Raw genomic sequence first — 17,426 nt, forward strand, 5'->3', positions numbered from 1 at the left:
ACCTTAGCTAGATTTTCTGGATAACTTGCTGCAGCTTCTCCATCAGCACTTGCTGCTGTATCTTGCACTTTTATATTATGGAGACAACTTCTTTTCTTGAACCTCATGAACCAACTTCTGCTAGCTTCAATCTTTTCTTCTGCAGCTCCCTCACCTCTCTCAGCCTTCACAGAATTGAAGAGAGTTAGAGCCTTATTCTGGATTAGGCTTTGGCTTAACAAAATATTGTGGCTTTGACCTTCTATCCAGACTATTCAAACTTTCTTCATAACAGCAATAAGACTGTTTCACTTTCTTATCATTTGTGTGTTCACTGGGGTAGCACTTTTAATTTTCAAGAACTTTCCTTTGCATTCACAACTTGGCTGTTTGATGCAAGAGACCTAGCTCTTGGCCTGTCTGGGCTTTTGACATGCCTTCCTCACTAAGCTTAATCATTTCTAGCTTTTGATGTAAAGTAAGAAATGTACAACCATTTATGTCACCTGAACACTTAGAGGCCGTCGCAGGGTTATTACTCGGCCTAATTTCAGTATTGTTGTGTCCAGGGAACAGGGAGGACCAAGGAGAGGAAGCAAGACTGGGAATGGCCAGTCAGTCCATGGAACAATCAGAACACACACATTTATCCATTAAGTTTGCCATCTTACATGGGCAGAGTTTGTAGTGCTCTAAAGCAATTATAATAGTAGCATCAAAGATCACAAATTATAGATCACCATAGCAGATATAATAATAACAACCTTTTTGAAATATTAGGAGAATTATCAACACGTGACATGAAGACATGAAGTGAGCACATGCTGTTGGAAAAATGGCACTGATAGACTTGCTCATGCAGGGTTGTTACAAATCTTCAAATTGTTACAAAAAATACATTATCTGTGAAGTGCAGTAAAGCAAAGAACAGTAACATGAGATATGCTTGTATTTAGAATTCTGAGTTGACTGTTCTTTTCTTTCAACAGTTTAATAATGTCTTACTTTAAGTGGCCTCCATGGTTTTACAGCCTTACTAGTTGTTCTTCAAGTTTTGACTTTCCTCACCAATCATCCTCTTACGGTATTTTGTCCAGAAGTAGCTGCTTTTTGTATTTTGTTCAAAGTTTCTAGTTATAGTCGAGAATGATAGGCTGGCTAAAGATTCCATCCATCTTGGCGTGTAGCAAAAGTTCCAGTTTTATATTTACTGTTGGGAAAAAAAGTAGTTTGTAAAGAAAACATGGCTTGATGACCAAAATAACCAGGGCTTTTTTCTTTTTTCCCAGAGCACACTAAATTCTTCTAATGACTTATTCTGTGATCTCATAGATGAACTATTCTTTAACAAGATGCTGTTAAGCAACCTTCCTTTAGGTTTAGTGCCTGGACCTCTCTTCTGGGCTTGCATGGAGCATAGAAATAATCTGTCCTCATCTATGAAATACTATTGTATGACTGCAGCAGTACTACTATAAAGTGCAATGAAGATTTAGGGGAAGAAAGAAGTAACTTATTGTTTGTTTGTTTTTTTCTTGAGACTGAATATCACCCTGTCACCCAGGCTGTAGTGCAGTGGCGTGATCTCAGCTCACTGCAACCTCTGCCTCCCGGGTCCAAGTGATTCTCCTGCCTCAGCCTCCCAAGTAGCTGGGATTACAGGCATGCACTCCTACACCTGGCTAATTTTTATATTTTTAGTAGAGACAAGGCTTCACCATGTTGGCCAGGCTGGTCTTGAACTCCTGACCTCAGGTGATCCACCCAACTTGGCCTCCCAAAGTGCTGGGATTACAGGCATGAGTTACCACTCCAGCCACAAGTAAATTATTGGATGTAACTGCGCAGGTTGGAAAATTAGAGGTACCTTTTTACTTGTATGATTACTAATATTTCTGAGATTTATATAGCATTTTCCACTATGGTTTTAGAAACCATGCAAGTAATTTTAAATAAAATTTCTATATATATGAAACTAGTGACGGGAAAGAACATGGCAGGGATGTACAAACCAGGACAGGAGATAGGGAAATAGGAAGGGACATGAAACAGGGACAAAGGACGAAGTTTATAGCATATCTTAGACATTGTGCTCATCAGGATTTTTAATCAAAATTAAAAATAATATCTGTAGAGCTTGCCCTGTCCTTCAGGTGCCAAACTATTATAGCTAGCAGTTACAGAATTGTTATGACACCAGGGCCAGGCGCGGTGGCTCACGCCTGTAATCCCACCACTTTGGGAGGCCGAGGCAGGCGGATCACAAGGTCAGGAGATCGAGACCATCCTGGCTAACACGGTGAAACCCCGTCTCTACTAAAAATACAAAAAAAATTAGCCGGGCGTGGTTGCAGGCGCCTGTAGTCCCAGCTACTCGGGAGGCTGAGGCAGGAGAATGGCGTGAACCCATGAGGCAGAGCTTGCAGTGAGCCAAGATTGCGCCACTGCACTCCAGCCTGGGCGACAGAGAGAGACTCCGTCTCAAAAAAAAAAAAAAAAAAAAGAATTGCTGTGACACCAATTCTGTCTTTGATGATTGATGATACCTGCCAACACCCTCATTGTTTGTACAGCACTGTTGAGTATAGGAAGATTTGAGTGGCGAAGGGGATATAAACCAAAGTTTAAAATAACTGCCAGCTAGCTGATTGACTAACTCAGACTAGAGATAGCAATTGGCCCAGGCAGTTGGAAGACTGATGAGCCTTTGTAGCCTATTTGGTTACCGCATTTTCGCATGAACTGATTTGGTAGGCTGACATATTATTTTATAATTGTGGGGGTTTTTTTGATGTTGTTTGTTTGTTTTACTTCTTTGTATGATATGTCTGAGGTTTAGATATAAACCGTAACCATTCTTCAAAGCACTTTTCTTTTGATCTCCAACATACTGGAAGGTAGAGAAAATAGTCTGGAGAATTAATGATTAATGCATTTTCACCTTTCTTGCCTTCCTTTTTCCTTTTTTCCTTTCTCTCTCTGTGTCTGTCTCTCTCTCTGTCTTCCTCTCTCTCTCTTTCTGTTCTGAACACACTTGAATGTCTGTGCCTGTGAAGATTTACTTTGTTTTGAGAAGCTGAATTGTGCAATTGATGCCACACCTTATCTACATACCCACTTTCCATGCTAGGCTTGTTTTGTCAGTCTCTGTGAGTGATTTAGCAGAGGGACGTTTGATGAGAAAGGCAAGAAATTTCAGCAGCTCCATAGTTTGTTTCTTTCAGGGTAGTTTATCTTGCTAATCTAAGTACACACTGGGAGGAAGGGGAGGAAGGATGGGAAAGAGAAAAGGTAAGGTGTCCCTGTTGCTCTTTCAGCAGCTAGAAATTCCTGCAGTGGAAAAATGCTCCCATAAGCCCTTCTCATGTTCCCTTCCCACTTTATCCTCCTTTCCCCCTTTCTTCTTTTCTTTTCTCATCTTTCCTCAAGTCTAATGCTGTTGCGGTTGGCATTTGGGGGATGGAGGGAAAACCTCAATATCTCTCCACCATTTCTTTACTTTTTCTTCCCACCTACATTCTTGGTTAGTCTACAAAAACTTCATAATGTTTTTTGTTTTTGTCTCAATTTATCCTACAAAAATATGCTATTAGCTCCTTCTAACATGTCTTTACATTCTCAGATATTTGATGGCAGACAGTTTGAAGGCCCAACAGAAATGTGGTATTCATGATCCAAAGCATGGCATAGTTCACTAGTTTGGGATAATTTCCTTTGGAAAGGTCTCATATCTTTGAAAAACAAAAAAGACCCTTTTCATCTTTAGGTTTAATTTTGCTTCTTTTTTTTTCGTGAATGTGTTCTTAACTCTCTGGTTCAGAGGTTCATTGGGGATTAGTTAAATGTCCAGATGAGTGACAGCTAAGAGCTTAAACAATGGTTTAAAACAATGGCTTCTCAACATTTTTTATGTTTACAATTCAGATTAAGAGTAGACGTTATGCCAGCACACTTGAAGGGATTCAAAGACACTTAACAAGATTAAGAAATTTTTACACTGGCTAAATCAGAATTAATTATAGCACAATCATTTTTACAGTTATAACAATGTCTTGCAATGTCCAGACAACATCATTGTTCATTTCATCCCCCTTCAGCACCGTGTTATTCAGCAGTTGTGTGCTGCCCTGGCAGTGGTTATCTTCTGTACCTATAAAACAATTCTCACATATTTCTATAAGTGCATAATTTTTTTTGCAAACTTGCCAATGTACCATATTATCTGTCTCTTACCTCCTACCACAAGCAAGTCATATTTCTTCCACACTACATCTCAAGATGCATTCATCTTAATTTTCTATCTAACACTGTCACCATACTCACTAGCAGCAAAGCTATATTTCAGTCAGGAAACTTTTTCTGTAAAGGACCAGATAGAAAATATTTTTGACTTTGCAGACCATATGGTGTTTGTTACAACTATTCATTTCCACTATTATAGAGCAGAAATGGCCATAAAAATACATAGATGGATAGCATGACTGTGTCCCAATAAAACTTTATTTACAAAACAGGCCCAGATTGGATTTGGCCCACCAGCTGTAGTTCACTGGTCCCTACTGTATTTCCTAAGCTGATGAAAACAAAGCATGCTCATAGGTTTAAGAACTGGATTGAAGGATTACTACAAGTCACTGTAAGTCTGACTTATAGTGACTGTTATTAATTTGTGGGTATTCTACATCTGATTTAAAGGGATCACTAAGACTCTTTATTATTGACTAATCTGTCTAGCTCTTGTTACTATCCTCCCATAGTTGTAAGTAATGATGTATCATTCATCTTCACAGATGAGAGGAAAAGAGTGAGGAAATTGATTTCTAATTCTAAGCTGTAGCCTGGCATGAGCTCACTTTCTCTTTTTACCAACACCATTATGTGCATCATAGATTATTCCTTAGTAAAATTTAGATAGATGGTTATGATTTCCATTCTGTAAGAAATTTAACAACGGTCATGATTTTTCCCATTTCTACTCCTAACAAGTACTTAGTTCTTCTGGCATTACTATGTACTTTGTTTAAATACTAGACGGGAAAAGTTTGTATATACTTTAGCACTTTGGCAATCCAGCCTTCTTGGCTATTGTAAACTTCTGTAGATGTTTTATTACTGTTTCACATTATGTGGAATGAATGTGTTTCTTTATTCCAAGTTTTTCCTGTCTGCCCTGTTCTTGTTCTTGGTATTAGTTCAAGTGTTAAATCTTGAGTGCCAATAATAATAAACATCCTTGCCTGCCCCTTCCTGTTAGAGAAGGTAGGGTGCTGTAGTGTGCAGGTTTTCTGCTCATGCTGAGAGTTAGGACAGGGCAGTTAGGTGGCTTAAATGACTGGAAACAAACAGTAAAGTCTTCTAAGTTTCCAGTTCAGGTTTTATATGTAATACAGTATTTCATAATTCACATGAAAAGAACCATTTTGATTCCAATCCGTCAATCAGGATTTGCTATGAAGTCTATTCCACAACTTATATGATACAGTTTGCAAAAAAAAAAAAAGGCTATAACTTTCTGGGTGTGATGCATAAACTTTTCTATTCAGTTGTATAAGCTGCCTTGAAAGTTTGGTTCTATATGTCTGAGTATTTCCCTATTCAATTCTCAGGTTCACTTAACTCCTCCATTTAGTCCATTATAGTATTTTCTGTGTCTGAGTGTAGTTAACTAAAATGTCCATTTAGACATGAGAATTATATGCTTTACTTTTGGCTTCTCAGTGCAAGTATACTTGGGAGATGCATAGAGGAAACAGAAAGGAGACTGTAAAATTAAAATGTAACTTTTTAAACTAGAGCAAGGGAGTAATTACTGGCCTCCTCCAAGAGCACAAGGAAGTAAAGACCAAGGCTTTGTAAAAAGAAAATTGTGTCAGACCAATTTAATTTCTCTGTATGACAGAATGACAGTCCAAGATGATAAGGAAAACAAAATAGATTTCATCTATATGACTCTAGAAAGGCTTTTGATTTCATCCAACATGACATTCTTATCAACAAATTAGGAAGGTCTGGTCCAGATCATATTGCAGTTAGATGAAAGCCCCACTTGACAGAAAGGCTTCATCTAAAATGGGAGTTGTGAGTCCTTCTGTGTTATACTAGACGAGGTTCAGTTCCCCTTGGAATTCTGTTTGGAAAGCAACGTACTTAATAGGTTGCAGTCACCAGACAATATGTCAAAGTGGGAATAAGGGTAAGTGAGCATGTCTTTAAAAGTTGTAGAACCAGACCCAGATAAAGAAAGATTAAATTAAATTAATATATAGCATAAAAAGGTGTAGGCACCAGAAGGAAACTAAATCCAAGAATGATGTTGCTGTCACAAGTCTAGATTCACAGAATTGTAGTGCTAAACAGACCTTTGGGTATCAAATTGCCCATCTTCTTCATTTTGCAGAAGATTGCCAGCTCAAGAGAGGAAGTTACATGCCCAAGGCCACACAGCTGGTTAATTGCAGGACTGCGACTAGGATTCCTAGTTTGGTATTCTTTTTTACTACAAACTGTCACTATTTTTTAAAAATAATTCTCTTGAGGCATATTTTACATATCCTAATTCACCCAAGTATACAGTTCAATAATTTTTTTTGTAAATTTACCAAGTTGTGCAGTCATCAACTTTCAAGCAGTTTTAGAACATTGCCATCACCCCAGTATGATTTTTTATGTCACTAACTGTTAGTTCCCGTCACCTACTTATCCCCTAGCCCTAGGCAACCACCAATCAACTTTCTATCTCTATAGATTTGCCTTTTCTGGACATTTTATATAAATGGAATCCTATAATGTATGTCTTTTGTGTCTGGCTTCTTTCACTTAGAATAATGTTTTAAGGTTTATCTATCTTGTAGCATGTATCAGTCATCATTTTATTGCCAAATTGTATTCTTTTATGTGGATACATCATATTTTCCTTATCCATTTGCCAGTTGGTACACATTTAGGTTGTTTCCATTTTTGGACTATTTTGAATAAAGTTTTTAATAACATTGTGTCTCATTGTGTACTTTTTAAGTCTAATAACTTTGTTCCCCAAATTGGGACTAAATTATCCATCAGATGTGGCTTCTTCCCCTCCTACACTTTTTTTTTTTTTTTTGCAGATATGGATGGTAGAGTTCCCACAGACAGCAATTAAGGTTGCTATTAATGTTCTAATAAATAGCCATAGGGGATTAAATCATCCAGAGGAGAAAAAGCTTGTTAATCTAATAATAGTCTTTTATTCTATGATGGCTTATGAGAAACTGTTAGCCAAATGCCCTCCATCTTCACAGAAAATAAATGAGAAGAATTGGATTTAAACCACAGCAAAAAAAACACTTCAGACGGGCACAAGGAGGCACATTTTATATGACAGTCGATATTATCAAGTTAATTTGCAGTATTATAAAAACAAAGTTCATGTAGTTTTCTCTGAGAGAAGCTTATATGAATGGATTTAAATCTGTCTAAAGCCAGATGGCCCCTTGTGATTCCCTAAAAGGAAGACAGTTCTTTTGCAATACTTTTGCTGAGTAGTTAAAGAAGACATTTGGTTTTTGGTGTTCACAGAGGCCATTTCATTGTGCCTATGAGAAATAAAATCAGTTGTTGGAAAGTTTTACACAAACCACTCAGTGTGGCAGAAGACAGGACATTGCTCTCATGTCCTGGACAGAGTGATGTCCCCTGGCTACTATTCTCTCCCTAATAATAGCTAGAATAATCATTATTCAATTCTAGAATTACATAATTTCCAAAGCAATTTCACATCTAATCTCCTTTTGACTTTGCATTTGAGCCGTCAGTAGTTTCTACAATTACTTTTGAGACTCTGCCACATAGCAGTTCAAAGCCCTTTCCAATCTGATTCCATTTTATTGATCTCTCTTTATCTCTCATCACTCCTAGCAATAGAGTCTCATCACATTGTACTATTCACCATCTCTTGAATACCTCATATTCTTTAGCTCTTCTGTATTTTTGCTAGACTGTCCTTTTATATCCCTTATCTATTTGGAGAACTCTGAGACTCAGCCTCCAGTCAGGCCTACACATGATCTCTTCTATAGGTAAATGTTCTCCTTTCCTTTGCCTCAGTAGAATTCACTGATCCCTTTTTGTGTGCCTATACTGGTTTGATATCATAGGACAGTGTACTAGCTGCATGACCTTGGATAACTAGCTTAACTTTTCTTGAATTTTTCTTACCTTATCTAAAATACATTTGTATCTTTCAGAGGAATTCAATGAAACCTAAATACTAAAACATATTATATACAAATATAATAGATTAGTATTAATAGTAGAAATGTGAACATAGACTTCATATTAGAATTATACCAGTTTCCTGTGGTTCTACTTGATTTTTGAGCACAGCCATCCTGCTTTATTCACCTTTGTAACCTAAGTACTAGCTGAAGTCCTGATACATAATAAATCAGATTGAATCATTTGAAGTAAGCAAGGGCGATATTATTATTATCATTTTGTAGATTTAAAATTGAGACCCCAAATGCTAAGTAATATAATGACTTAATCATTAAGTCCTAGCTACTTTTCCCCAAGTTCACCAATAGAACTTCCAATAACCTCTGGAGGACCTGTACTCTGACTATAACTAGTATTAAAGGTAGGATTTCTCAAAGTATTATCCAGGCTACCTGTTACAGACTGACTTCTGAAGATGCTTATTAAAAACATAAAATCAAATCTCAAAAATATACTGTTGAGGGGGGAAAAAGCCAGACACATAAAACCAGAAATGAAAGAGAAGACATTGCTACCAATTTTACAGAAATAAAAGGATGATGAATGAGTACTATGAACAACTGTATGCCAACAGATTGCATAAGCTAGATGAAATTGTCAAATTCCTACACAACCTACCAAGACTGAATCATGAAGAAGTAAAACACACAATAGACCTACAACTAACAAAGATATTGCATCAGTAACCAAAAACCTCCCAACAAAGAATAGCCCAGGACCAGTTGGCTTCACTGGAAAATTCCACCAAACATTGAAAGAAGAACTAACACCAGTTCTTTTCAAACTCTTCCAAATAATTAAAGAAGAGGGAATACTTTCTGATTCATTCCATGAGGCCAAAGTCAGATAAAAACACTAGGAGAGAAGAAAACTATAGACCAATATGCCATATGAACATGGATGCAAAAATCAACAAAATGCTAGCAAACAGAATTCAACAGGACATTAAAAGTATTTTATACCATGATCAAGTGGGATTTATTCCTGGAATGCAAGATGGTTCAATATATGAAAATCACGTAATATAACACAGCATATTCTCAGAATGAAGGGGAAAAATCACATGATCATCTCAACGGATGCAGAAAATGCATTTGACAAAATTCAGTACCCTTCCCTGATAAAATCACACAACAAACTAGAAGGAAAGTGCATAAACACCATATATGAAAGGCTGGTAGCTAACATTGTGTTCAGTGATGAAAGACTGAAAGCTTTTCCTCTAAGATCAGGAATAAGACTAGGATGCCCACTCTCATGCTTCTACCAACATGGTATTGGAAATCATCGCCAGAACAGTTAGGCAAGAAAAAGAAATAAGAGGCATATGAATTAGAAAGGAAGAAGTAAAATTATCTCTGTTAACAAATGATATGATCTTATTTGTAGAAAACCCCAAAGATCCCCCCTCACACATACAAAACACAGAACTAATTAAGGGACTTAGCAATGTTACAGGATATGAATCAGCACACAAAAATCAGCTGCATTTTATAAACCAACAATGAACAATTCTGAAAAGGAAACTAAGAAAACAATTCCATTACAATGGCATAGAAAAAATGAAAATACTTAGGAATAGACTTCAAGAAGGAAGCTAAAGACTTGTACACTGAAAACTACAAAGCGCTGCTGAAAGAAATTGAAGAAGAGACAAATAAATGGAAAGATAGTCCATGTTTATGGATTAGAAGACAATATTAAGAGTCAGTACTTCCCACAGTGATGTACGGATTTAAAGCAATCCTTTTCAAAGTCCCAGTGTTTCTTTACAAAAATAGGAGAATCAATCCTAAAATTCGTAGGGAATTTCAAGGGACCCTGAATAGCCAAAACAATCTTGAAAAAGAATAACAAAGTTGAAAGCCTGACATTTCCTCATTTCAAACCTTACTTCAAACCTACAGTAATCAAAACAGTGCAGCACTGGTTTCAAGAAAGACATATAAGCCAATGGAATAGAATAGAGAACCCAGAAGTAAACCCTTGTGTATATGGTCATATGATTTTCAGCAAGAATGCCAAAACCATTCAGTGGGGAAAGGATGGTCTTTTCAACAAATAGTGCTGGGAAAATTATATATCCACATGCAAAAGAATGAAGTTGGACCCTTACCTTACACATATACAAAAGTTAACATATACAAAAGTTAACTCAAAATGGATCAAAGATCTAAACAAAAGAGCTGAAACTATAAAACTCTTCGGTGAAAACAGAGGAAAAGCTTCATGACACTAGATTTATCAATGATTTCTTGAATATTACACCAAAAGCACAGGCAGCCAAAGAAAAATAGATAAATATGACCACATACAAATTTTAAACTTTTGTGCATCAAAGGACACTAACAACAGAGTAGAAAGGTAACCTACATAATGAAAGAAAATATTTACAAATTATATATCTGATAAGGGATTAATATCTAGAATATTTAAAGAACTCCTGCAACTCAACAACAAGAAACCCAACAAATAATCAGATTTTAAAATGGCCAAAAGATTTAAATAGATATTTTTCCAAAGATCTTCTTTGGCCAGTAAGTATTAATACATTAAAAGATGTTCAACATCATTAATCATTAGGGTAATGCGAATCAAAACTACAATGTTATACCACTTTACACCCATTAGGATGGCCATTATTAGAAAACAAAACAAAACAAAAGAGAAAATAACAAGTGTTTGCAAGCATATGGAGTAATTGGAACTCGTGTGTATTGCTGGTGGGGATGTAAGTGGTACAGTCAATAAGGAAAAGCGTATGGTAGTTCCTTAAAAAGATAAAAATAGAATGATTTGATTCAGCAATTCCACTTCTTGGTATATACCCAAAAGAATTGAAAGCAAAGACTCAAACAAATATTTGTATACCCATGTTCATAGCAGCATTATTCCCAATAGCCAAAGGGGCAACCCAAGTATTCACCAATGGGATAATGGAAAAACAAAATGAGTATATTAATGCAATACAATATTATTCATCATTAGAAAGGAAGGGAATTCTGACACATGCTACAACATGGATGAATCTTGAAGAAATTATGCTCATTGAAATAAGCAAGTAGACAAAAGAACAAATACTGTACAATTCCACTTATATAAGGCATGCAGAGTAGTCAAGTCACAGAGATAGAAAATAGAGTGATGGTTACCAGGGGTGGGGGAAGGGGAGAATGGGAGTTATTCTTTAATGGGTACAGTTTCAATTTTGCCAGATGAAAAAAGTTCTGAAGATAGCTGGTGGTGATGGTTTCACAATGCAAATATACTTAATGCCACTGAACTCTATACTTAAAAATGGTTAAAATAGTATATTTTATGGTATGTGTATTTTATCACAATTTTAAAATATTTAACATTTTTATAATGAAAAAGGAAATGAAAGAGTCTGTACTGTCTGATTTAATTTATTTAAGGTGCAAAAGTAAATCTATGGTGTTGATGTCAGGACAGTGGTTATCCTTGGAAGAGGGAAGTAACTGGAAAGAAGTATGAAGAGGCCTCTGGGATGTGTGCAGTCTGTGAAATTCTTTGAGCTGTCCATTTGTGATTTATATGATATATTTTTTACATGAATATTACACCTCAAAAATGATTTTAGCAATGTCGATCACAGACCCCACAGCAGACCTATGGAATCAGAATCTCTGGGAGTGGAAATTCAGGACCTTGCATTTTAAAAATCTCCCTTCTAAGTTTGTCTTAAGACTACTGGATTTTGAGAATCTTTGCTAAAGGAAGAGGATTAGATAAATATTTTCCAATACCCCAGATTTCTTCAATTCTATCCTAACAATAAATATTTCTTAGAGAAGAAATTTTTGATTTCCTTGCATCATTTACCTTCTCCCTGTTAGGAAAATGCACATCAATTTTTAGGTGCTGAGACAGAGGACTAAGAAATCAATGACATAAAAATGCATAGTTTAATTTTTTTTAAAAAAACTATTATCCTAAGGTGTCCTAAATACTATAATTTATAAATATCTGGAAGAGTGAAAACAATTTTATTGAGGCCTTGTAAAATATGGCAGGTGCTAGGACCTCTTGGAACTCAGGTATCTTCAGTAGGATGTGAAACATCACATCATGGGGCGTGGTACAGTGTGAGCAGGTAAAGAAAAGCCAGTTCTTCCACATGTAAACTACTTGAACTCCATTTCATCTTTTTTCTTACCATCTCTAAGATTGCTGCCGCATTTGCTTGTTAAACTGAAAGCATGTTTCTTGCAAAGGCTCTATTGGAAGGAGCAGATCGAGGTCTTGGAGAAGCTCTTGGAGGCCTCTTTGGAGGAGGTGGTCAGAGAAGAGAAGGAGGAGGAAGAAATATTGGAGGGATAGTTGGAGGAATTGTGAATTTTATCAGTGAGGCTGCAGCAGCTCAGTATACTCCAGAACCGCCTCCCACTCAGCAGCATTTCACCAATGTGGAGGCCTCAGAAAGTGAGGAAGTTAGGCGATTTCGGCAACAATTTACACAGCTGGCTGGACCAGACATGGAGGTGGGTGCCACTGATCTGATGAATATTCTCAACAAAGTCCTTTCTAAGCACAAGGATCTGAAGACCGATGGTTTTAGTCTCGACACCTGCCGGAGCATTGTGTCTGTCATGGACAGTGACACGACTGGGAAGCTGGGCTTTGAAGAATTTAAGTATCTGTGGAACAACATCAAGAAATGGCAGTGTGTTTACAAGCAGTATGACAGGGACCATTCTGGGTCTCTGGGAAGTTCTCAGCTGCGGGGAGCTCTGCAGGCCGCAGGCTTCCAGCTAAATGAACAACTTTACCAAATGATTGTCCGCCGGTATGCTAATGAAGATGGAGATATGGATTTTAACAATTTCATCAGCTGCTTGGTCCGCCTGGATGCCATGTTTCGTGCCTTCAAGTCTCTGGATAGAGATAGAGATGGCCTGATTCAAGTGTCTATCAAAGAATGGCTGCAGTTGACCATGTATTCCTGAAGTGGGAACTGAGAAGTCAAGACCCTCCCTGGAGGACAGGACTGAAAACCTTGCCAAGCTGTACACAGTTGCTGATACCCTGTGCAACAGCTCTCATTTCCTGGCAAGCTCTTTCACAACCCTACATATTTCTGATTGTGTGCTGCCTTTTACTGCTGAATTAAAACGGATATTTCATGAAAAATGTCTGAGTGGTTTGTATATCAGCTTTTTGAGATTTGGATTTATATGGACTTACATATGTATGATGGGGAGGTTGTGGGGTAGAGTTCTAATGGAGTAGATTTTTAAAGGTGTTGCTTATTTAGTGAATAAATTCCAAGGAGTTGGAACTTTATTATTGTTGTTAAGAATGAATTTTTTTAATCCTAGAATAAATCAAGAAAACCCTCAGGAGATACATTTTCCATTTTAAAAAGTTGAGGAGAGAGGTTCAAAATCTGTTTTTCTTGTAATTTTATACCTGGTTTTTCCATTATGTAAAAAAATGAAAATTGCTTTTTAGGAAACTTACTTAACTGTAAAGAAACAGGTTCAGACAATGAAATTAAGCAGTTTTATATAAGGGTAGCATTTTTTTTTTTAAATGATGGAGCTACTATCTAAAATTCTAAAGTTCTTTAATTCTGTTTCTTTAGTAAAAAAAGCACATAGCAATTTTGTTTTGTTTTGATACATTTGTAAAGAGAGTCAAAGACATCGGGGAATAAAACGGTATACTCATAGTTCAAAAATGTCTCTAGCTGCCTTAATGAATCAAAATGTTCGCTCTTACACATACTTCATACAAAATCAGGCATGCCCTGTTGACATTAGCCAGCTCTTGTCGTGTCTTGTCCTGCCTTAGAGCAAGGAAAATTGTTTCGTTCATCTTTGAAAACTACAGGCAGGAAGTAAGCAGCAAACAAAGAAAAAAAAAAAAAAGAAAAACACATGAACAATAATCAGTTAAATGGAATGTAAACCAATATAGAGAACATATATTGCTGACTATTGCAATTGTTCTCAGCCCTGGCTGCAATTTGGAATCACTGGGAGAGCTCTTTAGGAATACTAATACTTGAATCTCCAAATAAGTTAAATAAGACTCTTTAGAGGTGGGGCCCAGAGATGAATATGTTTAAAGCTCCCCAAGTGATTCTAATGATCAGCCAAGGTTGACAGCCTTGATTGCTTTGAAGTAGCGCCGCCTCATAGTATTTTTTAAGGCTGCCTCAGCCAAAACTAAGGCCAAGCAGGAGAGTCAGTGTTGCCAGCATTCAGAAGAAGGAAGATAGAAATACCAAGAAAATGCCACCCAAAAGCTGGGGTAGTTGTGCCTTTCTTGCGTACAGACTTGGTTTGGCTTTATAATTTTGATAACAGCCTATTATAGCAGAGCAAACAGAATCCAGAATCCCGGTGCCAGTAGACACAGCTAGAGAGGCTACATTTTTAAGTGCTCAGTTCCTCTGTCTGCTATTTAATTGGTCTCTACCCATTCTGCTTCTCTGATTTTTAATGCGTTGTCTCTACCCCAGGCTACTTTGGAGGGTCATCCCAAGTTTGCAGATAAATTCTTCCTTCCTCTTTGGACTCATTTAGAAGAAAGTTGTAACTATGGAAATGATGTAACTAGCCTGTTAACATCCCTCAGCTTCCTGTTAGAAATCCCCAGTGAAATGTGGAGAGGTTGGCTTTTGACCTTTGTGTTCACCATCATCACCATCATATAATATTTATGAAACACCACACACATATAATTCTGAACCGAGCCAAGCACAGAGATCACATCCATTTTCCTCAAGGGACTTGTCATTTAACCTTGGTCTGGTGTGCTACTTAGACCAGGTGTGGTTACATAAGAAGGAGGCTGCTGCCAGCAACCACACATTAATAACAATCTATTTTAGAATAAGTCCAGGAATATGTTAGGCATGGATGTAGTAAAGTAGCCAAGAAAGGGGAAAGCTGCCAGACATCTTTTAAGGTCTCAGAATATTAGGTTTATAATTTAACCTTTCCATAGGATGGTTGTGGAAAGAACAATGTAACCACATTTTTGTTCCTCACTTTATTGTAAATGTTTCATAACAGTTAAAACAATCATCTCACACTAGGAGTGGTATTATTGCCCTTGATTCTCAAGTTGAGGGATTACCTACTTTTACAGTTCTCTTCCAGCATGCTCATGGAAAAACATCCTGAAATTACCTAAGTTTCTCTCCTTTTCTCTTCTGAATTTGTGTAAGTAACCTCAGACATCAGAGTGGATACTAGAAACTAAAAAATCTGGACTTCTTCCAAGTAACCAAATATTTAGCATTGTGTAGAACCAATAGCCTAGCAAGTGATTGAATTTCTTAGTTTTCATTCAATATTTGATGTTTTAAGGGCATATTTTTAATGTTAGAAGCAATATTTAACTTGACACCTTTTTAAATATTTGCCTGTTCTATATACAAGACTATTTATAGCCTAATATTTATATAAGATAATTCATATAACTCCATGCCATTATTTTCAAATTTCTGACATTAAGTAATTTAATCCATGTAAATTGAAAATCATACTCAATGATAAAAATATGTGAAATTATACATCCACATTTTTAAATTTCAAAAGATCCCATGTGATTTTGAAAAGTAACTTTATCTTGATATAATCCACTAAATTTTATAACCTATAAAAAAGGAGAAAGAATCATGTGCTCTGTGACTATGAACAGCAAACTTCCAAAAACATTCAAAATTTGTATGTGATCTTAAAGGTCACTTTAAAAATATTTTTGGGTAGTGATGCATGTGTTCTTAAAAGTTGGTTTATCTAGCTACCCCAGTCAGAAATCTTATCAGTACTGGCTAGGCTTGGTGGCTCATGCCTATAATCTTAGCACTTTGGGAGGCTGAGGTGGGCTGATCGCTTTGAGCCCAGTAGTTCAAGACTAGCCTGGGCAACATGGCAAAACCCCGTTTCTACAAAAAAATTTAAAAATCCCCACAACTAGCCAAGCAAGTTGGCACACACCTGTAGTCCCTGCTACTTGGGAGGCTGAGGCGGAGGATCGCTTGAGCCCAGGGGGTCCAGCCTGAGTGACATAGGGAGACCTTGTCTTCAAAAAACAATTATTTAAAAAAATCTTATCAGTAGTATTACACAACTACCCATATAGTGGGGACTTAAAAAATATTTGTGGAGGCACTTACAAAGTATGGATATTTAATGTGCCTACTGATCTTGAAGAACCTTCAGAATTGCTTTTTAAAAATATTTAAGTATATTAAAACAATTATATTCCTAGAAAACTGATTCAATTATATATATGGGTAGAAATATGCTCTTAATCAGAATATTCAGTTAAATAGAATACTTCTTCCCATACTCTTCTGTATAACTGAGAATTTACTGTATTTTAATAATAATACTCCTTTGGATTTATAGAGTATCTCTGAAGATGTGAAGACATTTTCTGTTGGTTGCTGCCAAGTAAATTCTGTTTTATGTAAACATTTTAAAATTATTTTGATGACACTGATTATCTCTCATTTACAGGGATGATATATTTCAGTTATAACGTAACAAAGAAAAATAGTCCCTCTTCTTGGGAGTTTATCATTGCAAAATGTATTCAAAACCATATCCTTAAATTTTACTAAACATAAAAAGTTATGAAGAGTATCTAATTCCACATGAATAAAGATGTTGAATAAATTCAACTATGAAACAACTGGAAGGAACTGATACCTGAGAATCAGACACATGAGAATCACCACTTATTTTTTCAAGAGTTTTAAGTGGACAATATTTGAACAAGTAGCCTAGAGCTTCCTGTTGGCCCTGAAAGCTGGTGTTGTGTGACTAAGCAGATGAAAGGTGCTGGGGGGCCATGAGCTCACAGTGACCTCCCCTCACACACACTTCCATGCTTTTCTGATCCTGCTGACTTCCAGGAAAGGGATGGGGCCCACGCTGGAGTTTCCATGAGACCATTATCTTTTCTATTTGTACTTACCCAATGTAACTCCTTAGTTCTAACTCTGGATTTCTCTGGGCTCCAGATTAGGACAGGTTATGGAGGGATTATGGCCTCCCTCCACAGAGCTGGTCTCCTTTGAAATGTGGCCCTGAAATATTTTCAAGTCTAGATTTTTTTTAATCAAGTTTATAATTCTTCCTGGGGACCTCAGTAGGTTTTAAAGAAAAGAACCAAAGATTGTGCAATAATTCTTATCATGATACTGATTTGAC

The 17,426-nt window shown here is 36.7% G+C and overlaps 2 protein-coding genes across 2 annotated transcripts in view; both read left to right on the top strand.

The window, feature by feature from the left end:
- The window catches only part of LPCAT2 (lysophosphatidylcholine acyltransferase 2), a 73,992-nt gene that overhangs the window by 43,159 nt on the left and 13,407 nt on the right, over positions 1-17,426 (top strand). The window lies entirely within an intron of this gene.
- Positions 12,380-13,376, top strand: CAPNS2 (calpain small subunit 2). Its single transcript, XM_032157371.2, has one exon. The coding sequence runs from the start codon at positions 12,453-12,455 to the stop codon at positions 13,197-13,199; it is 747 nt and encodes a 248-aa protein (XP_032013262.1). The 5' UTR covers positions 12,380-12,452; the 3' UTR covers positions 13,200-13,376.

Source organism: Hylobates moloch, unplaced genomic scaffold (assembly GCF_009828535.3).
Source record: "Hylobates moloch isolate HMO894 unplaced genomic scaffold, HMol_V3 SCAFFOLD_6, whole genome shotgun sequence".
NCBI lineage: Eukaryota > Metazoa > Chordata > Mammalia > Primates > Hylobatidae > Hylobates > Hylobates moloch.

Coding starts and splice junctions, on each gene's coding strand:
- CAPNS2 (XM_032157371.2), top strand. CDS start 12,453: ATGTTTCTTGCAAAGGCTCTATTGGAAGGAGCAGATCGAGGTCTTGGA.